The sequence below is a fragment of the Zea mays genome, chromosome 8 (genome assembly GCF_902167145.1).
Source record: "Zea mays cultivar B73 chromosome 8, Zm-B73-REFERENCE-NAM-5.0, whole genome shotgun sequence".
Taxonomy (NCBI): Eukaryota; Viridiplantae; Streptophyta; class Magnoliopsida; order Poales; family Poaceae; genus Zea; species Zea mays.
In genome coordinates this window covers 176359070-176376503 of record NC_050103.1, presented here as the reverse complement: position 1 = coordinate 176376503, position 17434 = coordinate 176359070, and the positions used below count along the sequence as shown (strand labels likewise).

The 17434-nt window shown below is 48.1% G+C and overlaps 1 protein-coding gene across 1 annotated transcript; it reads left to right on the top strand.

The window, feature by feature from the left end:
- Positions 1-16104: 16104 nt before the first annotated feature.
- On the top strand, positions 16105-17058 carry LOC109941958 (uncharacterized). Its single transcript, XM_020543241.2, has 3 exons — positions 16105-16331; positions 16407-16675; positions 16764-17058. The coding sequence occupies exons 1-3, from the start codon at positions 16158-16160 to the stop codon at positions 17056-17058; spliced, it is 738 nt and encodes a 245-aa protein (XP_020398830.1). The 5' UTR covers positions 16105-16157.
- The last annotated feature ends 376 nt before the right edge of the window (positions 17059-17434 follow it).

Below are 17434 nucleotides of genomic sequence, written 5' to 3'. Positions count from 1 at the left end.
CGCCGCCGCGTGCCCGCCTGCTCGCCGCCGCGCGCCGCCGCGCGCCACCGCCCGCCTGCTCGCCTCCACCGCCGCCCGCCCGGCGGCTCGCCGCGCGCCCGCCTGCTCGGCCGGCGCCCGCTTGCTGCACCGTCGTCTGCTCGTTCGCTGGCGTGCCCGTCTGCTCGGCCGCCTCCCCGTCGCCGGGTGCTCAGCCGCCCCACATCCCGTTGTCTCCGTTCCGCCCCGCCCGCTACTTGCCCAGCCCGGCTCCGCCAGTCACCGTCGTCGCTTCAGGTAACTACTTCCGAGTATTATGTTTTTTATATGGAATTATGTTAGTCTCTTGTTTGTTGTGTGTTAGTAATATTTTTTGCAAAATTGTCGTAGTGTTGTGAAACCTATGTGTCGCCCATTCCGGATAGGCACGAGTCACATGATATATACACATATGACTCGTATTGGTCCGAAATTGTCCCTTTTTGGACAGCCTGTTAGTGGATGATAGAGCTATGGATTTATGACGATGACGGGTCCGAACGAGATTTCGGTGACATAACCGTGTTGTTCTCTATTGCACCATTTATGAGCATGTAAATGGAGAACAACGGGGTTATGCTGCTGAAATTTCGTTCGGACTCGTTGCTCGTCATAAATCATTGCTCTACCGGTCACTCATGGGTGGGTTTAGGAACTATCTTTTCCTATAGATGTAGTGACACGATCGATATGCGTTTAGTACCGGAAAAAATTTATGAATCATGTGTTCTACTATTTTAGAATCAAATATGGTGGGCGAGGACCGTCGATGGATGTATGAAGGTTGGCGTATGAATGATCCCTCAGCAGATTGGATAAGAAAGACAGAGGATTTTATTGATCGTGCTTTTGCTATATCAAGAACCGGCACGGATGTGCGTTGTCCATGTAGTATGTGTCGGATTTGTAGATGTCAAGACAAGAGAACTCTGTCGGGGCACCTTTGCAAATATGGCTACATGCCTAACTATGAAGTATGGGTGTATCACGGCGAGGACTTTCCCCGTGAAAATTTGCCGGAAGCCAACAACACTGACGACGTGGAGTACGATAGAATGGACGAGATGCTTGAAGATTTAAGGGAGGATCCTGATTTGGTGTTTCCACCAAATCATGAGGAGCCGCCTCCTCCAGAGGTTAAAAAGTTCTTCGACCTCCTTAAGGTTGCAGAAGAGCCATTGCATGAACACACAACAGTTTCAATCCTCGCTTTCGTGACTCGACTTATGGCTATCAAGTCCAAGTTCGTGTTCTCGAACAATTGTTACAACGAGCTCTTGAACTTAATCAGTGAAGTGTTTCCACCAAATCACAAGATGCCGAAAGACGTGTATCAGTGCAGGAAACTGCTCTCAGGTCTAGGTATGGACTATCAGAAAATCGATGTCTGTCCAGATAATTGTATGCTGTTCTGGAAGGATCATGAGAATGATAGTAAGTGTCTAAAGTGTGGCAAGTCGAGATATGTAGAGGTTAAAAACGATGATGGTGAAATGGTCATATCAACTGTAGCCCAAAAGCAACTACGTTATATGTAACGCCCCGAATTTTGCAGTTGAATTTTTTTTCTTTTCTTTACTCGCCAAAATTCGGGCGTTACCTTTTCCTTTTCTTTTTCCCTTCGCTAAACCTTGACCTTTTCCAAAGTTCTAAGCGGGATTCGGTTTGGAATTCCCGTGTAAGGAAAAACCCTAAATACTTTATGTTGTTTGATGCACCATGCCGAACCTTGCATTTCTTTTGATTGCTTTGAAAGCGGAATTGCATTCATGTAGAAAGATCGGATTTCGAAAATGTGGAGAAGATCTTTTCTTTCTTTTTTCTCCCTCTCTTTTTCTCTCCTCTTTTTCTCTCTCTCCCGCGCCGTGGGCCGACCCCGGCCGGCCCAGGCCCCTGCGCGCCCCCCCCTCTTGGGCCTGGAAGGCCCAGCCGCCCCCCCCCCCTCTTTCCCTTATTCCCTAACCCTCTCCCTCTCCCCCCTCATTTTCTCCCTCCCCACCTAAGCCGCCGCCCCTACCCCCTACCCGCCCCCTGCCCTAGGTCGCCGCGCCGCCCCCTGCCGCCGGCCGCCCCTCGCCGTCGATCCCCGACACCGGTGAGCCCCCCCCTCCTCCCTCTCTCCCTCCTCCCTCTCTCCCCTCCCCTCCCCCTCCCTGCCCGGCCAAGGCCCGGCCGCCCCCTGTCCGCGCCGGCCGTCCCCCGCCCCGCCGTGGCCGCTGGCCGGCCCTCGGCCGCGCCCAGCCGGCTCCCGGCCGCCCCCCAGCCCGCGCGCCTGGCCCCCCGGCCAGCCTGTGGCCGCCCGCTCGGCCGCCCAGCCCGACCCCCCCCCCCCCCCCCCCCCCGCGCCCGCCTGGCCGCCGGTTCAACCGGCCGGCTCAGCGGCTCAGCCGCCCGGCCAGCCCCGGCCGCGCCCGCGCCCGCGCCCCGCCTAGGGCCGGTTCAACCGCCCTAGGGCCGGTTCAACCGCCCCCCCCCCTTCTGTTTTTTTTTTTTTTATTTTTTTTTATTTTATTTTATTTACTTTCTGTAATCATGATTACTGTATTTTAAGTAGGCTAATCACTGTTCATGCTATGGGAAAATAGGAAGTTTAATTTAAAATTCCGTTATGCTATTGATGCACGTAGTTAATTGTTTACCCTGTGCAATGTTGATCAACTAAAAGTGATTAGGTTTCCATTAGTGTATATGTAACAGAATTCTTTTGTTAAAAACCAATTGTGTCATTAGTGCATAAGATTTAACCCCCTGCGAGACCTTTCCCGTTTCTTTCTAACCATAACAAATGCGTTATCGAATGTCATACTTGATGCATACTCGCTTTATTTCTTATCTTGTATGGTGTACTGTTCTTTTGTATTAAATATGTGGATGGATGTATGTATGTTTGCGCTCGCATAGAGAACGATCCGGTCGAAGAGCCCGAGGAATTCGCAGGAGAAGCCCCTGAGCAGCAGTCGTTTGGTGGAGGCAAGTGTCCTTTGACCTATCTATGTCCTATTCATTCTTTAATTCACCTCCCGCTTTACACATTTATACCTAAGGATTGACTAGCTTTTGTTATCCATGTCCTTGTTTACCTATTTGGGTCGGATTATTACTACTTAGTCTGATGCTATTGCTCAACTCTAATCAATGAACATGATGTGATTATCTATGATACGCTGTTTTCCCGCTCTTCTTTATGATTATACTTGTGGTTTTCAAGGGGACTCGAGCGGTTTCTCGAGTGCCTCTCCGTAAGGACCTGTTCTATGGATGACCGCCCGGGAAAACAGTGCAACCATGAGGGTGGAATGGGGTGCCCTTAGCTGAATAATTAGAGGATCCGGGGTGTAGTTCACTTAGCCGTCGTGCCGTCAATGGGGCTCGGTGTATGCGGCTCGCTCTGCCAAGTTTGGGTTCGCCCCTTGGGGAGGAGTGCGGTGCATTTAGGAAACCTAACGGGTGGCTACAGCCCCGGGGAATCTTTGTAAAGGCTTCGTAGTGATGCCCTGCTGGATCACCTTGGTAGTGATCAATGGAGAGTCATGATCTCCGGGCAGAATGGGAATCACGGCTTGTGGGTAAAGTGCACAACCTCTGCAGAGTGTTATGAAACTGATATATCAGCCGTGCTCGCGGTTATGAGCGGCCAAGGGAGCTCCAATGATTAGTGGTACTTGATCAGAGACATCGTGGTACAGGTGGTTATGAGATTGATGGTTTTGGTTATGATTATGGTGCTGGTAAGTGGTATTCTTTCCGTTTGGAAAGGATACATTGGGCTAATAACTTGGGTTAATGTTAAAACCTGGCTTTCTACTAGTAAGTAATAACCTGACCAACTAAAAGCAACTGCTTGACTTATCCCCACATAAAGCTAGTCCACTACAGCCAAACAGGATACTTGCTGAGTATGTTGATGTGTACTCACCCTTGCTCTACACACCAAACCCCCCCCCCAGGTTGTCAGCATTGCAACCACTGCTCAGGCGAAGATGAAGCTGTGGAAGGAGACTTCCAGGAGTTCCAAGATTACGACGAGTTCTAGGTGTGGGTTAGCGGCAACCCCCAGTCGGCTGCCTGTGAAGGCCGCGTTATCTACGTTTCTTTTCCGCACTTTGATTTATTGTAAGAACTATATGGACGTCTCAGACGTATGATGTAATCGACTATTATTTCCCCTTTTAATACTATTTTGAGCACTGTGTGATGATGTCCATATTATGTAACTGCTGTGTACGTGAATAACTGATCCTGGCACGTACATGGTTCGCATTCGGTTTGCCTTCTAAAAACCGGGTGTGACATAAGTGGTATCAAAGCCGTGCTGACTGTAGGACCGCTAACCTAGAGTAGAATGGTCGTTCTAAGGATTATAGACCTTTGTCTCTTCCTTGACTTTGATATCCCTTCAAAAGTTGGTCCTACTGACCAAACCTATGTTCTACTACATATTATACCTTGCTAAAAAATTGTGTTTTATTCTGATCCTTCATTTACTTATGATTCATTACTTGCTGGTCATATTAATTCTGTTCTCACCCTTTTGCTTGCGATGTCTTTTGTAGATGGCTCGACTTAGACACACTGCACGAAAGTCAGTCATCCCCTTCTTACCCTCCCGTCTTGCTGAGCGTCCGCTTCGCCGTCCCGTGGCCGGACAGTCCAGTCACTTGGAGAGACTACACCACCGCCTGCGTGAGGAGCAGGAACGTCGACGACAGGAGCAGCGGAGCTCTTCCCTCTCGCTCCACCAGGAGATAGAGTCTGTGAGGAGCTGCTCCCCTGTGCTTTCTCTGGAGCCGCCCCCTGCACCACCACTGGGCGCCCCAGCTTCTGGAGTAGCTGCTGGGGGAGACCCAGACGACGGAGGAGGCGACGACAGCTCGAGCCACGACACCGACTTCTCTGCTAATCCTGAGCCGGAAGGATGGGTTGCTCGACCCATCACTCGCGACGCTGCTCGCGGGTGTCACTTCCATGATGCGCTCGACACCCTGCTACGTCGGGCATTTGACCGGCATACTTGGTCCGTCGAGTATCGCTGTGTGGTCTACCAGCATAGTCGCGGGGTCTACCCGGACCGCTGGGAGGCGACTTGCTTGGTGCGCTGCCCGGAGGACAGTCTCCAGGGTGCAGAGGCCTGTTCAGAGCACTATTCTATCTCTGAGCGGGACTCAGCTGAGGCAGCCATGCAAGATGCTGCACGGCGTGCGCTTTCGCACTACTGCTCGGTTTTCGGTGGGGCAGCTGACGGTCTTGACCTGAAGTATTACCCCCGCCGTTCATCTGGCAGCACAGGAGGCGTGATTGTCTCACCTGTCGGTGAGGGCAATCCTAGGTTGAGCAGCACAGTCAACCTAGCCGCCGTGCTAAACACGGAGCTGGACCATGCATTAGACGAGCTGAGTAGGGCTCGTGCTGAGATCGCCCTGCTGCGGGCTGAGCGCGCGGAACGTCGTTTTCTGGACGGTGGATCCCCCGCTCCCGTTGGGACTCAGCACCCGTACCGCTCACCTCAGCGTGGACACCAGTCTTATGGCAATCCCGCCTGCAAGACCAAGATAAATCTAGAACCATAGATCGTTAGAGTTGGATCTTGTAATTAATACGAAATATATACATGGAAGCTTCAGTCTTAGCGTTAGCCTCGATCTTAGTTAGTTTTAGTTAGACAGGGTAGTTTGCTATATCCTGTGCATCTATGTTTGTCATGATGAACTATGTTTGGTTTGGATCTTTGTAATGATTGTCACCAGAGTGTGGGTATCCCCTGCATTTTGGTTTACATACTATGTCAATAAAGTTAGTTATATAGTTGGGAAACCCATTATTCTCCTTTCCTCTTTATCTGAGAAGCTGTGTGGTCTGTGTTGGAGATCAGTGAAGATGCTCATCTGTTCAGTGCTGTTGGAGAATTCTATACTCTTTTCTTATGCTGCAAGCTTTGCCAGATCAGTTCTGATGTGTGGTTGCGTTCTGCAGATGTCAGAGAACAGGCGTAGAGGAGGAAGGCGTGCTCAGCAGGAGCGAGCCGCTCCGCAGGATGAGGTGCCCCAGCAGCAGCACCTGCCGCCCCCGCCCCCGATGTCGATTGAGCAGATGTTTCTGATGCAGACTCAGGCAGTTCAAGCTATCGGTCAGACTCTGGCCGCCATTCAGCAGCAGCAGCAGCAGCAGCAGCAAGCACCACCCCAGCCTCAGATGCCTCAGATGCCTAGAGATAAGCGTGCTGAATTCATGAGAGGTCATCCACCAACGTTCGCTCACTCTTCTGACCCCATGGATGCTGAAGATTGGCTGCGCACTGTGGAGCGGGAGTTGCATACCGCTCAGTGCGATGACAGGGAGAAAGTTCTGTATGGTCCCCGTCTGTTGAGAGGAGCAGCCCAGTCATGGTGGGAGTCTTACCTCGCCACCCATGCCAACCCCGACACCATCACCTGGGAAGAATTCAGGGGTAGCTTTCGTCAGTACCATGTTCCTGCAGGTCTGATGACAGTGAAGAAGGAGGAGTTCCTGGCCCTTAAGCAAGGGTCATCGTCTGTCAGTGAGTATCGGGACAGGTTTCTGCAATTGTCTCGCTACGCTCCTGAAGATGTCAATACCGACGCCAAGCGACAGTACCGTTTCCTGAGAGGCTTGGTTGACCCTCTGCAGTATCAGCTGATGAATCACACCTTCCCGACATTCCAGCACCTGATTGACAGAGCAATCATGACAGAAAGGAAGCGCAAGGAGATGGAAGATCGTAAGCGCAAGATCAGTGGACCCCAGCCTGGAAGCAGCAGCCGTCCCCGTTTCTCAGGCAATCAACCTCAGCAGTTCAGGCAGAACCAGCGTCCACCTCAGCAGCATCAGCAGCGTCAGCAGTACCAGCAGTTCCAAAGGCAGTACCCTCAGAATCAGTACCAGAACCGTCAGAGCAATCAGTCAGGAGGTCAGTTTCAGAAGCAGAATCAGCAAGCACCTCGTCTTCCTGCCCCAGCAAATCAGCAGAACAGTCAGGCAGCACCAGCTCAGGTTGGAAACAGGGCGTGTTTCCACTGTGGAGAGCGAGGCCACTGGGTGATGCAATGTCCGAAGAAGGCAGCCCAGCAGCAGTCAGGCCCCAATGCCCCAGCAAAGCAGAATGTGCCTCAGCCTGGAGCAGGCAATCGCTCTCAGCAGCGCTATAATCATGGAAGATTGAATCACTTGGAAGCTGAAGCAGTTCAGGAGACCCCCGGCATGACAGTAGGTATGTTCCCAGTCGATTCCCATATTGCAGAAGTGTTATTTGATACTGGAGCAACACATTCTTTCATTACTGCATCATGGGTAGAAGCACATAATCTTCCCACTACTACCATGTTAACCCCCATTCAAATTGACTCAGCCGGTGGTAGAATTCGAGCTGATAGCATTTGTTTAAATGTAAGTGTGGAAATAAGGGGGATAGCGTTTCCCGCCAACCTTATAGTAATGGGTACTCAGGGAATAGATGTCATCCTAGGGATGAATTGGTTAGATAAGTATCAGGCAGTTATCAGTTGTGATAAAAGGACAATCAAGTTGGTGTCCCCACTAGGAGAGGAAGTGGTGACCGAGTTAGTCCCGCCTGAGCCAAAGAAAGGAAGTTGTTATCAGATGGCTGTTGATAGCAGTGAAGCAGACCCAATTGAGAGTATCAAGGTTGTGTCTGAATTCCCAGATGTGTTTCCAAAGGATTTACCGGGTATGCCACCAGAGCGGAAAGTTGAATTTGCTATAGAGCTTCTTCCTGGAACCGCCCCTATCTCTAAGAGAGCTTACAGAATATCTGGACCAGAGTTGGATGAACTTAAGAAGCAAATTGATGAGCTGTCGGAGAAAGGTTACATCCGGCCAAGCACCTCGCCTTGGGCCGCCCCTGTCTTGTTTGTGGAGAAGAAAGATGGTACTAAGAGGATGTGTATCGATTATCGAGCTTTGAATGAAGTCACGATCAAGAACAAGTATCCTTTGCCCAGAATAGAAGATCTGTTCGACCAGTTGAGAGGAGCCAGTGTGTTCTCCAAGATCGATCTGAGGTCAGGTTATCATCAGCTCAGGATCCGACCTTCGGACATTCCGAAGACGGCATTTATTACCAAGTATGGTTTATATGAGTTCACAGTGATGTCTTTTGGTTTGACCAATGCGCCAGCATTCTTCATGAACTTGATGAACAGTGTATTCATGGATTATCTTGATAAGTTCGTGGTGGTATTCATTGATGACATTCTGGTTTATTCTCAAAGTGAAGAAGAGCATGCAGATCATTTGAGGATGGTATTGCAGAGATTGCGAGAGCACCAGTTGTATGCAAAGTTGAGCAAGTGTGAGTTCTGGATCAGTGAAGTCCTGTTCTTGGGTCACATAATCAACAAAGAAGGATTGGCTGTGGATCCGAAGAAAGTGGCAGACATTCTGAACTGGAAAGCACCAACAGATGCTAGAGGAATCAAGAGCTTCATTGGAATGGCCGGATATTATCGGCGATTCATTGAAGGGTTTTCGAAGATTGCGAAGCCAATGACAGCGTTGCTAGGCAACAAGGTTGAGTTCAAGTGGACCCAGAAATGCCAAGAGGCCTTTGAAGCGCTGAAAGAGAAGTTGACAACAGCGCCTGTCCTAGTCTTGCCTGATGTGCACAAGCCCTTCTGGGTGTATTGCGATGCTTGTTACACAGGTTTGGGATGTGTGTTGATGCAAGAGGGAAGAGTTGTGGCTTACTCGTCCCGACAGCTGAAGGTTCATGAGAAGAACTACCCAATCCATGATCTAGAGTTGGCAGCAGTGGTTCACGCACTGAAGACATGGAGGCACTATCTGTATGGACAGAAATGCGATGTTTACACAGACCACAAGAGTCTGAAGTACATATTCACTCAGTCGGAGTTGAACATGAGGCAACGAAGATGGTTAGAGTTGATCAAAGACTATGAGTTGGAGATTCATTACCGTCCAGGCAAAGCAAACGTAGTGGCAGATGCTTTGAGCAGAAAGAGTCAAGTCAATCTGATGGTCGCTCGTCCGATGCCTTATGAGTTGGCCAAGGAGTTTGACAGGTTGAGTCTCGGGTTTCTGAACAATTCGCGAGGAGTCACAGTTGAATTGGAACCTACCTTGGAGCGCGAAATCAAAGAAGCGCAGAAAAATGATGAGAAGATCAGTGAGATTCGGCGATTGATTCTAGATGGCAGAGGCAAAGACTTTCGAGAAGATGCAGAAGGTGTGGTATGGTTCAAAGACCGCTTGTGTGTTCCCAATGTCCAGTCTATTCGGGAGTTGATTCTTAAGGAAGCTCATGAGACAGCTTATTCGATTCACCCTGGCAGTGAGAAGATGTATCAGGATCTGAAAAAGAAATTCTGGTGGTACGGAATGAAAAGAGAAATCGCAGAGCATGTGGCTATGTGCGATAGTTGTCGAAGAATTAAGGCAGAACACCAGAGACCAGCTGGATTGTTGCAACCGTTGCAGATCCCTCAGTGGAAATGGGATGAAATTGGTATGGATTTCATAGTCGGATTGCCTCGCACTCGAGCCGGCTACGATTCCATTTGGGTAGTAGTGGACCGCTTGACCAAGTCAGCCCACTTCATACCTGTCAAGACCAACTACAACAGTGCAGTATTGGCAGAATTGTATATGTCTCGGATCGTTTGTCTTCATGGTGTGCCAAAGAAGATAGTGTCAGACAGAGGAACGCAGTTCACCTCTCATTTCTGGCAGCAGTTGCATGAAGCCTTGGGCACGCATCTGAATTTCAGTTCAGCTTATCACCCGCAGACAGATGGTCAGACTGAAAGAACCAATCAAATCCTTGAAGATATGTTGAGAGCCTGTGCGTTGCAAGATCAGTCCGGATGGGACAAGCGATTGCCTTATGCGGAGTTTTCCTATAACAACAGTTACCAGGCCAGTTTGAAGATGTCACCGTTTCAAGCGCTGTATGGAAGGAGTTGCAGAACTCCGTTGCAATGGGATCAGCCTGGAGAGAAGCAGGTGTTTGGGCCAGATATTTTGCTCGAAGCCGAAGAGAACATCAAGATGGTTCGAGAGAATCTGAAGATAGCGCAATCAAGGCAGCGAAGCTATGCAGACACAAGAAGAAGAGAGCTGAGTTTCGAAGTCGGAGACTTTGTCTATCTGAAAGTGTCACCGATCAGAGGAGTCAGAAGATTCGGAGTGAAAGGCAAGCTAGCACCCCGCTACATTGGTCCGTATCAGATTCTTGCAAGACGTGGAGAAGTGGCCTATCAGCTCAGTTTGCCAGAGAATTTGTCTGCTGTGCATGATGTCTTTCATGTGTCTCAGTTGAAGAAGTGCTTGCGTGTGCCAGAAGAGCAGTTGCCAGTGGAAGGTCTTGAGGTCCAGGAGGACTTGACCTACGTTGAGAAGCCAGCTCAGATCCTTGAGGTTGCAGATAGAGTCACCCGAAGGAAGACCGTCAGAATGTGCAAAGTCAGATGGAGTCACCACTCTGAGGAAGAAGCAACCTGGGAGCGTGAAGATGATCTGATGGCCAAGTACCCGGAGCTCTTTGCTAGCCAGCCCTGAATCTCGAGGGCGAGATTCTTTTAAGGGGGATAGGTTTGTAACGCCCCGAATTTTGCAGTTGAATTTTTTTTCTTTTCTTTACTCGCCAAAATTCGGGCGTTACCTTTTCCTTTTCTTTTTCCCTTCGCTAAACCTTGACCTTTTCCAAAGTTCTAAGCGGGATTCGGTTTGGAATTCCCGTGTAAGGAAAAACCCTAAATACTTTATGTTGTTTGATGCACCATGCCGAACCTTGCATTTCTTTTGATTGCTTTGAAAGCGGAATTGCATTCATGTAGAAAGATCGGATTTCGAAAATGTGGAGAAGATCTTTTCTTTCTTTTTTCTCCCTCTCTTTTTCTCTCCTCTTTTTCTCTCTCTCCCGCGCCGTGGGCCGACCCCGGCCGGCCCAGGCCCCTGCGCGCCCCCCCCTCTTGGGCCTGGAAGGCCCAGCCGCCCCCCCCCTCTTTCCCTTATTCCCTAACCCTCTCCCTCTCCCCCCTCATTTTCTCCCTCCCCACCTAAGCCGCCGCCCCTACCCCCTACCCGCCCCCTGCCCTAGGTCGCCGCGCCGCCCCCTGCCGCCGGCCGCCCCTCGCCGTCGATCCCCGACACCGGTGAGCCCCCCCCTCCTCCCTCTCTCCCTCCTCCCTCTCTCCCCTCCCCTCCCCCTCCCTGCCCGGCCAAGGCCCGGCCGCCCCCTGTCCGCGCCGGCCGTCCCCCGCCCCGCCGTGGCCGCTGGCCGGCCCTCGGCCGCGCCCAGCCGGCTCCCGGCCGCCCCCCAGCCCGCGCGCCTGGCCCCCCGGCCAGCCTGTGGCCGCCCGCTCGGCCGCCCAGCCCGACCCCCCCCCCCCGCGCCCGCCTGGCCGCCGGTTCAACCGGCCGGCTCAGCGGCTCAGCCGCCCGGCCAGCCCCGGCCGCGCCCGCGCCCGCGCCCCGCCTAGGGCCGGTTCAACCGCCCTAGGGCCGGTTCAACCGCCCCCCCCCTTCTGTTTTTTTTTTTTTATTTTTTTTTATTTTATTTTATTTACTTTCTGTAATCATGATTACTGTATTTTAAGTAGGCTAATCACTGTTCATGCTATGGGAAAATAGGAAGTTTAATTTAAAATTCCGTTATGCTATTGATGCACGTAGTTAATTGTTTACCCTGTGCAATGTTGATCAACTAAAAGTGATTAGGTTTCCATTAGTGTATATGTAACAGAATTCTTTTGTTAAAAACCAATTGTGTCATTAGTGCATAAGATTTAACCCCCTGCGAGACCTTTCCCGTTTCTTTCTAACCATAACAAATGCGTTATCGAATGTCATACTTGATGCATACTCGCTTTATTTCTTATCTTGTATGGTGTACTGTTCTTTTGTATTAAATATGTGGATGGATGTATGTATGTTTGCGCTCGCATAGAGAACGATCCGGTCGAAGAGCCCGAGGAATTCGCAGGAGAAGCCCCTGAGCAGCAGTCGTTTGGTGGAGGCAAGTGTCCTTTGACCTATCTATGTCCTATTCATTCTTTAATTCACCTCCCGCTTTACACATTTATACCTAAGGATTGACTAGCTTTTGTTATCCATGTCCTTGTTTACCTATTTGGGTCGGATTATTACTACTTAGTCTGATGCTATTGCTCAACTCTAATCAATGAACATGATGTGATTATCTATGATACGCTGTTTTCCCGCTCTTCTTTATGATTATACTTGTGGTTTTCAAGGGGACTCGAGCGGTTTCTCGAGTGCCTCTCCGTAAGGACCTGTTCTATGGATGACCGCCCGGGAAAACAGTGCAACCATGAGGGTGGAATGGGGTGCCCTTAGCTGAATAATTAGAGGATCCGGGGTGTAGTTCACTTAGCCGTCGTGCCGTCAATGGGGCTCGGTGTATGCGGCTCGCTCTGCCAAGTTTGGGTTCGCCCCTTGGGGAGGAGTGCGGTGCATTTAGGAAACCTAACGGGTGGCTACAGCCCCGGGGAATCTTTGTAAAGGCTTCGTAGTGATGCCCTGCTGGATCACCTTGGTAGTGATCAATGGAGAGTCATGATCTCCGGGCAGAATGGGAATCACGGCTTGTGGGTAAAGTGCACAACCTCTGCAGAGTGTTATGAAACTGATATATCAGCCGTGCTCGCGGTTATGAGCGGCCAAGGGAGCTCCAATGATTAGTGGTACTTGATCAGAGACATCGTGGTACAGGTGGTTATGAGATTGATGGTTTTGGTTATGATTATGGTGCTGGTAAGTGGTATTCTTTCCGTTTGGAAAGGATACATTGGGCTAATAACTTGGGTTAATGTTAAAACCTGGCTTTCTACTAGTAAGTAATAACCTGACCAACTAAAAGCAACTGCTTGACTTATCCCCACATAAAGCTAGTCCACTACAGCCAAACAGGATACTTGCTGAGTATGTTGATGTGTACTCACCCTTGCTCTACACACCAAACCCCCCCCCCCAGGTTGTCAGCATTGCAACCACTGCTCAGGCGAAGATGAAGCTGTGGAAGGAGACTTCCAGGAGTTCCAAGATTACGACGAGTTCTAGGTGTGGGTTAGCGGCAACCCCCAGTCGGCTGCCTGTGAAGGCCGCGTTATCTACGTTTCTTTTCCGCACTTTGATTTATTGTAAGAACTATATGGACGTCTCAGACGTATGATGTAATCGACTATTATTTCCCCTTTTAATACTATTTTGAGCACTGTGTGATGATGTCCATATTATGTAACTGCTGTGTACGTGAATAACTGATCCTGGCACGTACATGGTTCGCATTCGGTTTGCCTTCTAAAAACCGGGTGTGACATTATATGCCTCTTGCGCCTCGTGTTAAGCGTTTGTTTCTTTCGAGGAACACAGCTAGGCACATGAGATGGCATAAAGAACGTGAACGAGGGGACACTCATGTGATGACGCACCCGTCTGACAGTGATGCGTGGAAGGCTCTAGATGACTTTGATCCAGAATTTGCTAGTGAAGCGAGAAATATTCGAATTGGGTTGGCGACAGATGGTTTCACACCTTTCAATACGAACGCAGCATCATATTCTTGTTGGCCTGTATTTGTTATTCCATACAACCTTCCACCTCATCTGTGCATGAAATATGATTACATGTTTCTTTCCCTAATTATTCCTGGTCCAGACCATCCTGGGAAAGGGCTGAATGTGATGATGCAACCCTTGATCGATGATCTCAAAAAGTTATGGAAAGGAGTCGAAGCATACGATTGCTACAAAAACGAGAAATTCACACTTCGAGTTGCATATTTGTGGTCCATTCATGATTTCATGGCATACAGTTTATTTGCTGGATGGAGCTGCCATGGAACTCTGACATGTCCAATATGTGGCAAGGATACAGATTGTTTCCGCCTTGAGTTTGGAGGGAAGATCTCTTACTTTGACTGCCATAGATGCTTCTTGCCCCAAAAACACCCGTATAGGTTCGAGGTTAACACCTTTAAGAAGGGCACTATCGTGACAAAGGGACCGCCCAAGCGTCTTAGCGGAATAGAGATTGAGGCTATGCTTAATAATTTGAAAGAGAATGAAAGTGGTGATGGATACATAGGTTTTGGAACCGAGCATAACTGGACACATAAATGTGGTTTATGGGAACTACCTTATGTTAAGGCATTGATTCTGATGCATAACATTGACGTCATGCATCAGGAACGTAATGTTGGTGAAAGCATTCTAAGTACCTGCATGAATCTAGGTGACAAAACAAAAGACAATATAAAGGCCAGAAAGGACTTAGCAAAACTTTGTAACCGACCAACCCAGGAACTCGACGAAAATGGAAAAAAGCCACGTGCTCAATTTTGTCTAAAACCTAAACAGAAGAAAGAAGTAATGGAATGGTTGAAAAATTTGAAATTCCCAGATGGTTATGCGGCCGGGTTTAGGAGAGCTGTGAACTTAAAGACAAATAAAATAACTGGATTGAAGAGCCATGATTATCATATAATGATGGAAAGGCTCCTCCCTGTAATGTTCCGAGGGTACTTGAAAGTCAGTATCTGGCAGGCTTTAGCTGAGTTAAGCTACTTTTATAGGCAACTTTGTGCTAAAGAAATAAACAAAGATGTGATGGAGAAGTTGGAGACAGAAATTCCTGTCCTTATATGCAAGTTGGAAAAAATATTCCCCCCAGGATTCTTCAATCCAATGCAACATCTACTTGTCCACCTTCCATATGAAGCTAAGGTTGGTGGTCCTGTGCAATACAGGTGGATGTACCATATTGAAAGGGCATTAAAGAAGCTTAGTTCAATGGTTGGTAACAAAGGAAGAGTTGAAGGGTGTATAGCTGAAGAATTCAAATATAAAGAGGTAGCAGCCTTCACGAGTGTATACTTTGCAGACGAGCACAATATCAATGCCCCTACATTGAGGTATCATGATGACAAAGTAGGGACCCGAAGCAATCTCCAAATTTTTGAGATTGAGGGCAAGACTGTTGGGGCATCCACAGAATATCATCCTGAGCGCGAAGAAAAGTTGGACGCTTTGCTCTATATGTATGAAAATATGGATGAAATGACTCAATATTTCAAGTAAGATGACTCCATATTTCAATTTGTTTACTTGTAGTAATCATGTTCCGCACCTCATTTGTTTACTTGTTGTAACAGAGAATTCCAATCGCATCTTAATGAGAAATTGTCCTCGAGGCAGTATGAAAACGCGCTTCGAGGAAGACATGGGAAGCCCAATTTCATTAATTGGTTTCGAAATTATGTAAATAACCTAACACTCTTGTTCTACTTTATATATTTTGTTTTATAAATCTAATTTCACCATCTGATTGGCAGTGTGACAAAATTCCAAATTTAGACGAGGACTTGCTTCAGATGTCTTACGGAATCGTAAAAGTCAGAAGCTACGGTCGTTACGACATTAAGGGGTTTCGTTTTCGTTCGACCAAATTTGAATGTACTCGTCCATTTGCGGCGACAAAAAATACTGGAGTTGTATGCAGGGCAGTCGATGATCGTGGAAGAGAGATGAATTATTATGGAGTTATTAATGACATACTCGAGTACGACTTTGCCGGGAGCAAAAATCTTAAGGTGGTGTTTTTCAAATGTGATTGGTTTGATCCCAATCAAGGGACTGTAGAAAACCAATTTGGCATGGTAGAAGTCAAACATGAGCTCAAAACAAGTGCATGTAGCAAATTTGTTCTTGCTCACCAAGTTGACCAGGTGTACTACATACCGTATCCATCTATAAAGCTGGAAGCCACATGGGTAGTGTACAAAGTGAATCCTCGTGAACAGTTACACACCAAGGGTGAATGGTTCGAGGCGGAAGTTGAAGAAATTTACCAAGAAGATGAACTTCCGACCAATTTTAATATAGATACTGAGGTTTTGCCAGAATCATTAGTGGGAGATCCTGAAGATGTAGTAAGTCCCAAAAAACGGAAACGGAAGTCAAAGAAGAAAACATCGAATCGTAGAAAACAATTTGATCCTGATTTTGAATACGACTAAAAAGTAATTATATATTTATTGTTCATTTCAATACATTATGTTCATTTCAATACATTATGTTCATTTACATTATGCTCAATTACTAATTTGATTTTGTTTTAATAACAGGATGTCTAAAAAGGTCAAGCAGCTCGCTAAGGGACTAGCGAGGAGAGCCTCCATTTTTGGGAGAAAGGAGGACTTAGTGTTCCAGGGCACTAGTTCAAGCTCGAGCAGGCGTAGAGCTTTGTTGGAGCATGTTCCAGAGTTGCAGGGTCAGGCAGTCGGCGTACAGAGGAATGAGGTAACCAATATATTTGTTTTGTAATGTAATATTTGTATGAGTTCGAATAACTAAATTATCAATTTTGATCTATAGGATGAGCCTGAAGATGAGGAAGAGACAGAGGAGTGGAGACAAGTGGAAGATGAGGAAGAGACAGGGTGGGGTGAATGGCCCAATGATGGAGGGTCGGGAGTTGGGGGAGCTAGTGGGTCAAGGGAAGGAGAAGCTGGTGTTTCAGGTGCAGGTTCTGGAAGCGGGGGAGTTGGAGGGTCTTCACGGGTCCGGAAGCCGCGGAAGACTAGTTGGGTCCCCCCTCCTAAAGAACCAGTTAACAAGGTTGAGATAATCCCGAGTGGAGATGGGTAAGAGCATATCTGCTTTGTTCTTATGTCTTACACATTGATGATAAATAATTATTTTTGAATTTGACAATTGTGCTTGTGTTGTTAGGGCTTGGCTGGATAGTAGTTTCACCGGCAAAGATCGTGTAAGGCAAGTAAATAAAGTGTTGGGCAATATCTGTCGTATGAGATGGCCTGGATTGGTGATTGAGAATGGTATTGAGGTCCCTGTCACAAGATGGGATCAATACGGCCTTGCGGTTAACGCGCAACATGGGAATGCGCAAGGTGCAGTTTGGCACGACTTCTGGGTATGTTTATCTATCTTCTTGCGAAGTTATCAGCTCAATGATTGTTTCATATTATGGATTCTTGACTATGTTTCTTTTTCAGAAATATTATAAGTTGCCTGATGGAGATACTCATACCGAGCATGCACACTCCGTGTTCCATAAGAACGCGACAGATGTTGTTGCGGATATGATGTACTATGTTCGAATCCAGGTGATTAATCAAGCTATGTTGAGTAGTGAAGGACGACGAGCAACCAGTAAGAGCGAGGCGTCACAATATGGACTTTCTATGACTGAGCAAGATTTTCTTCAGGTAATTGATGTTTTTGCTTATGTTCCTTGTATATGTTATAGTTACTTATAAATGAATTGTGTTTCCATAGCATTCGATTCCATGGATAGCCGCCAATGATGCTGCTTGGCGTGCCTTATGCCGTTATTGGGCTTCGGATAATTTCAAGGCAAAGTCTATACGACAAAGTTCCAA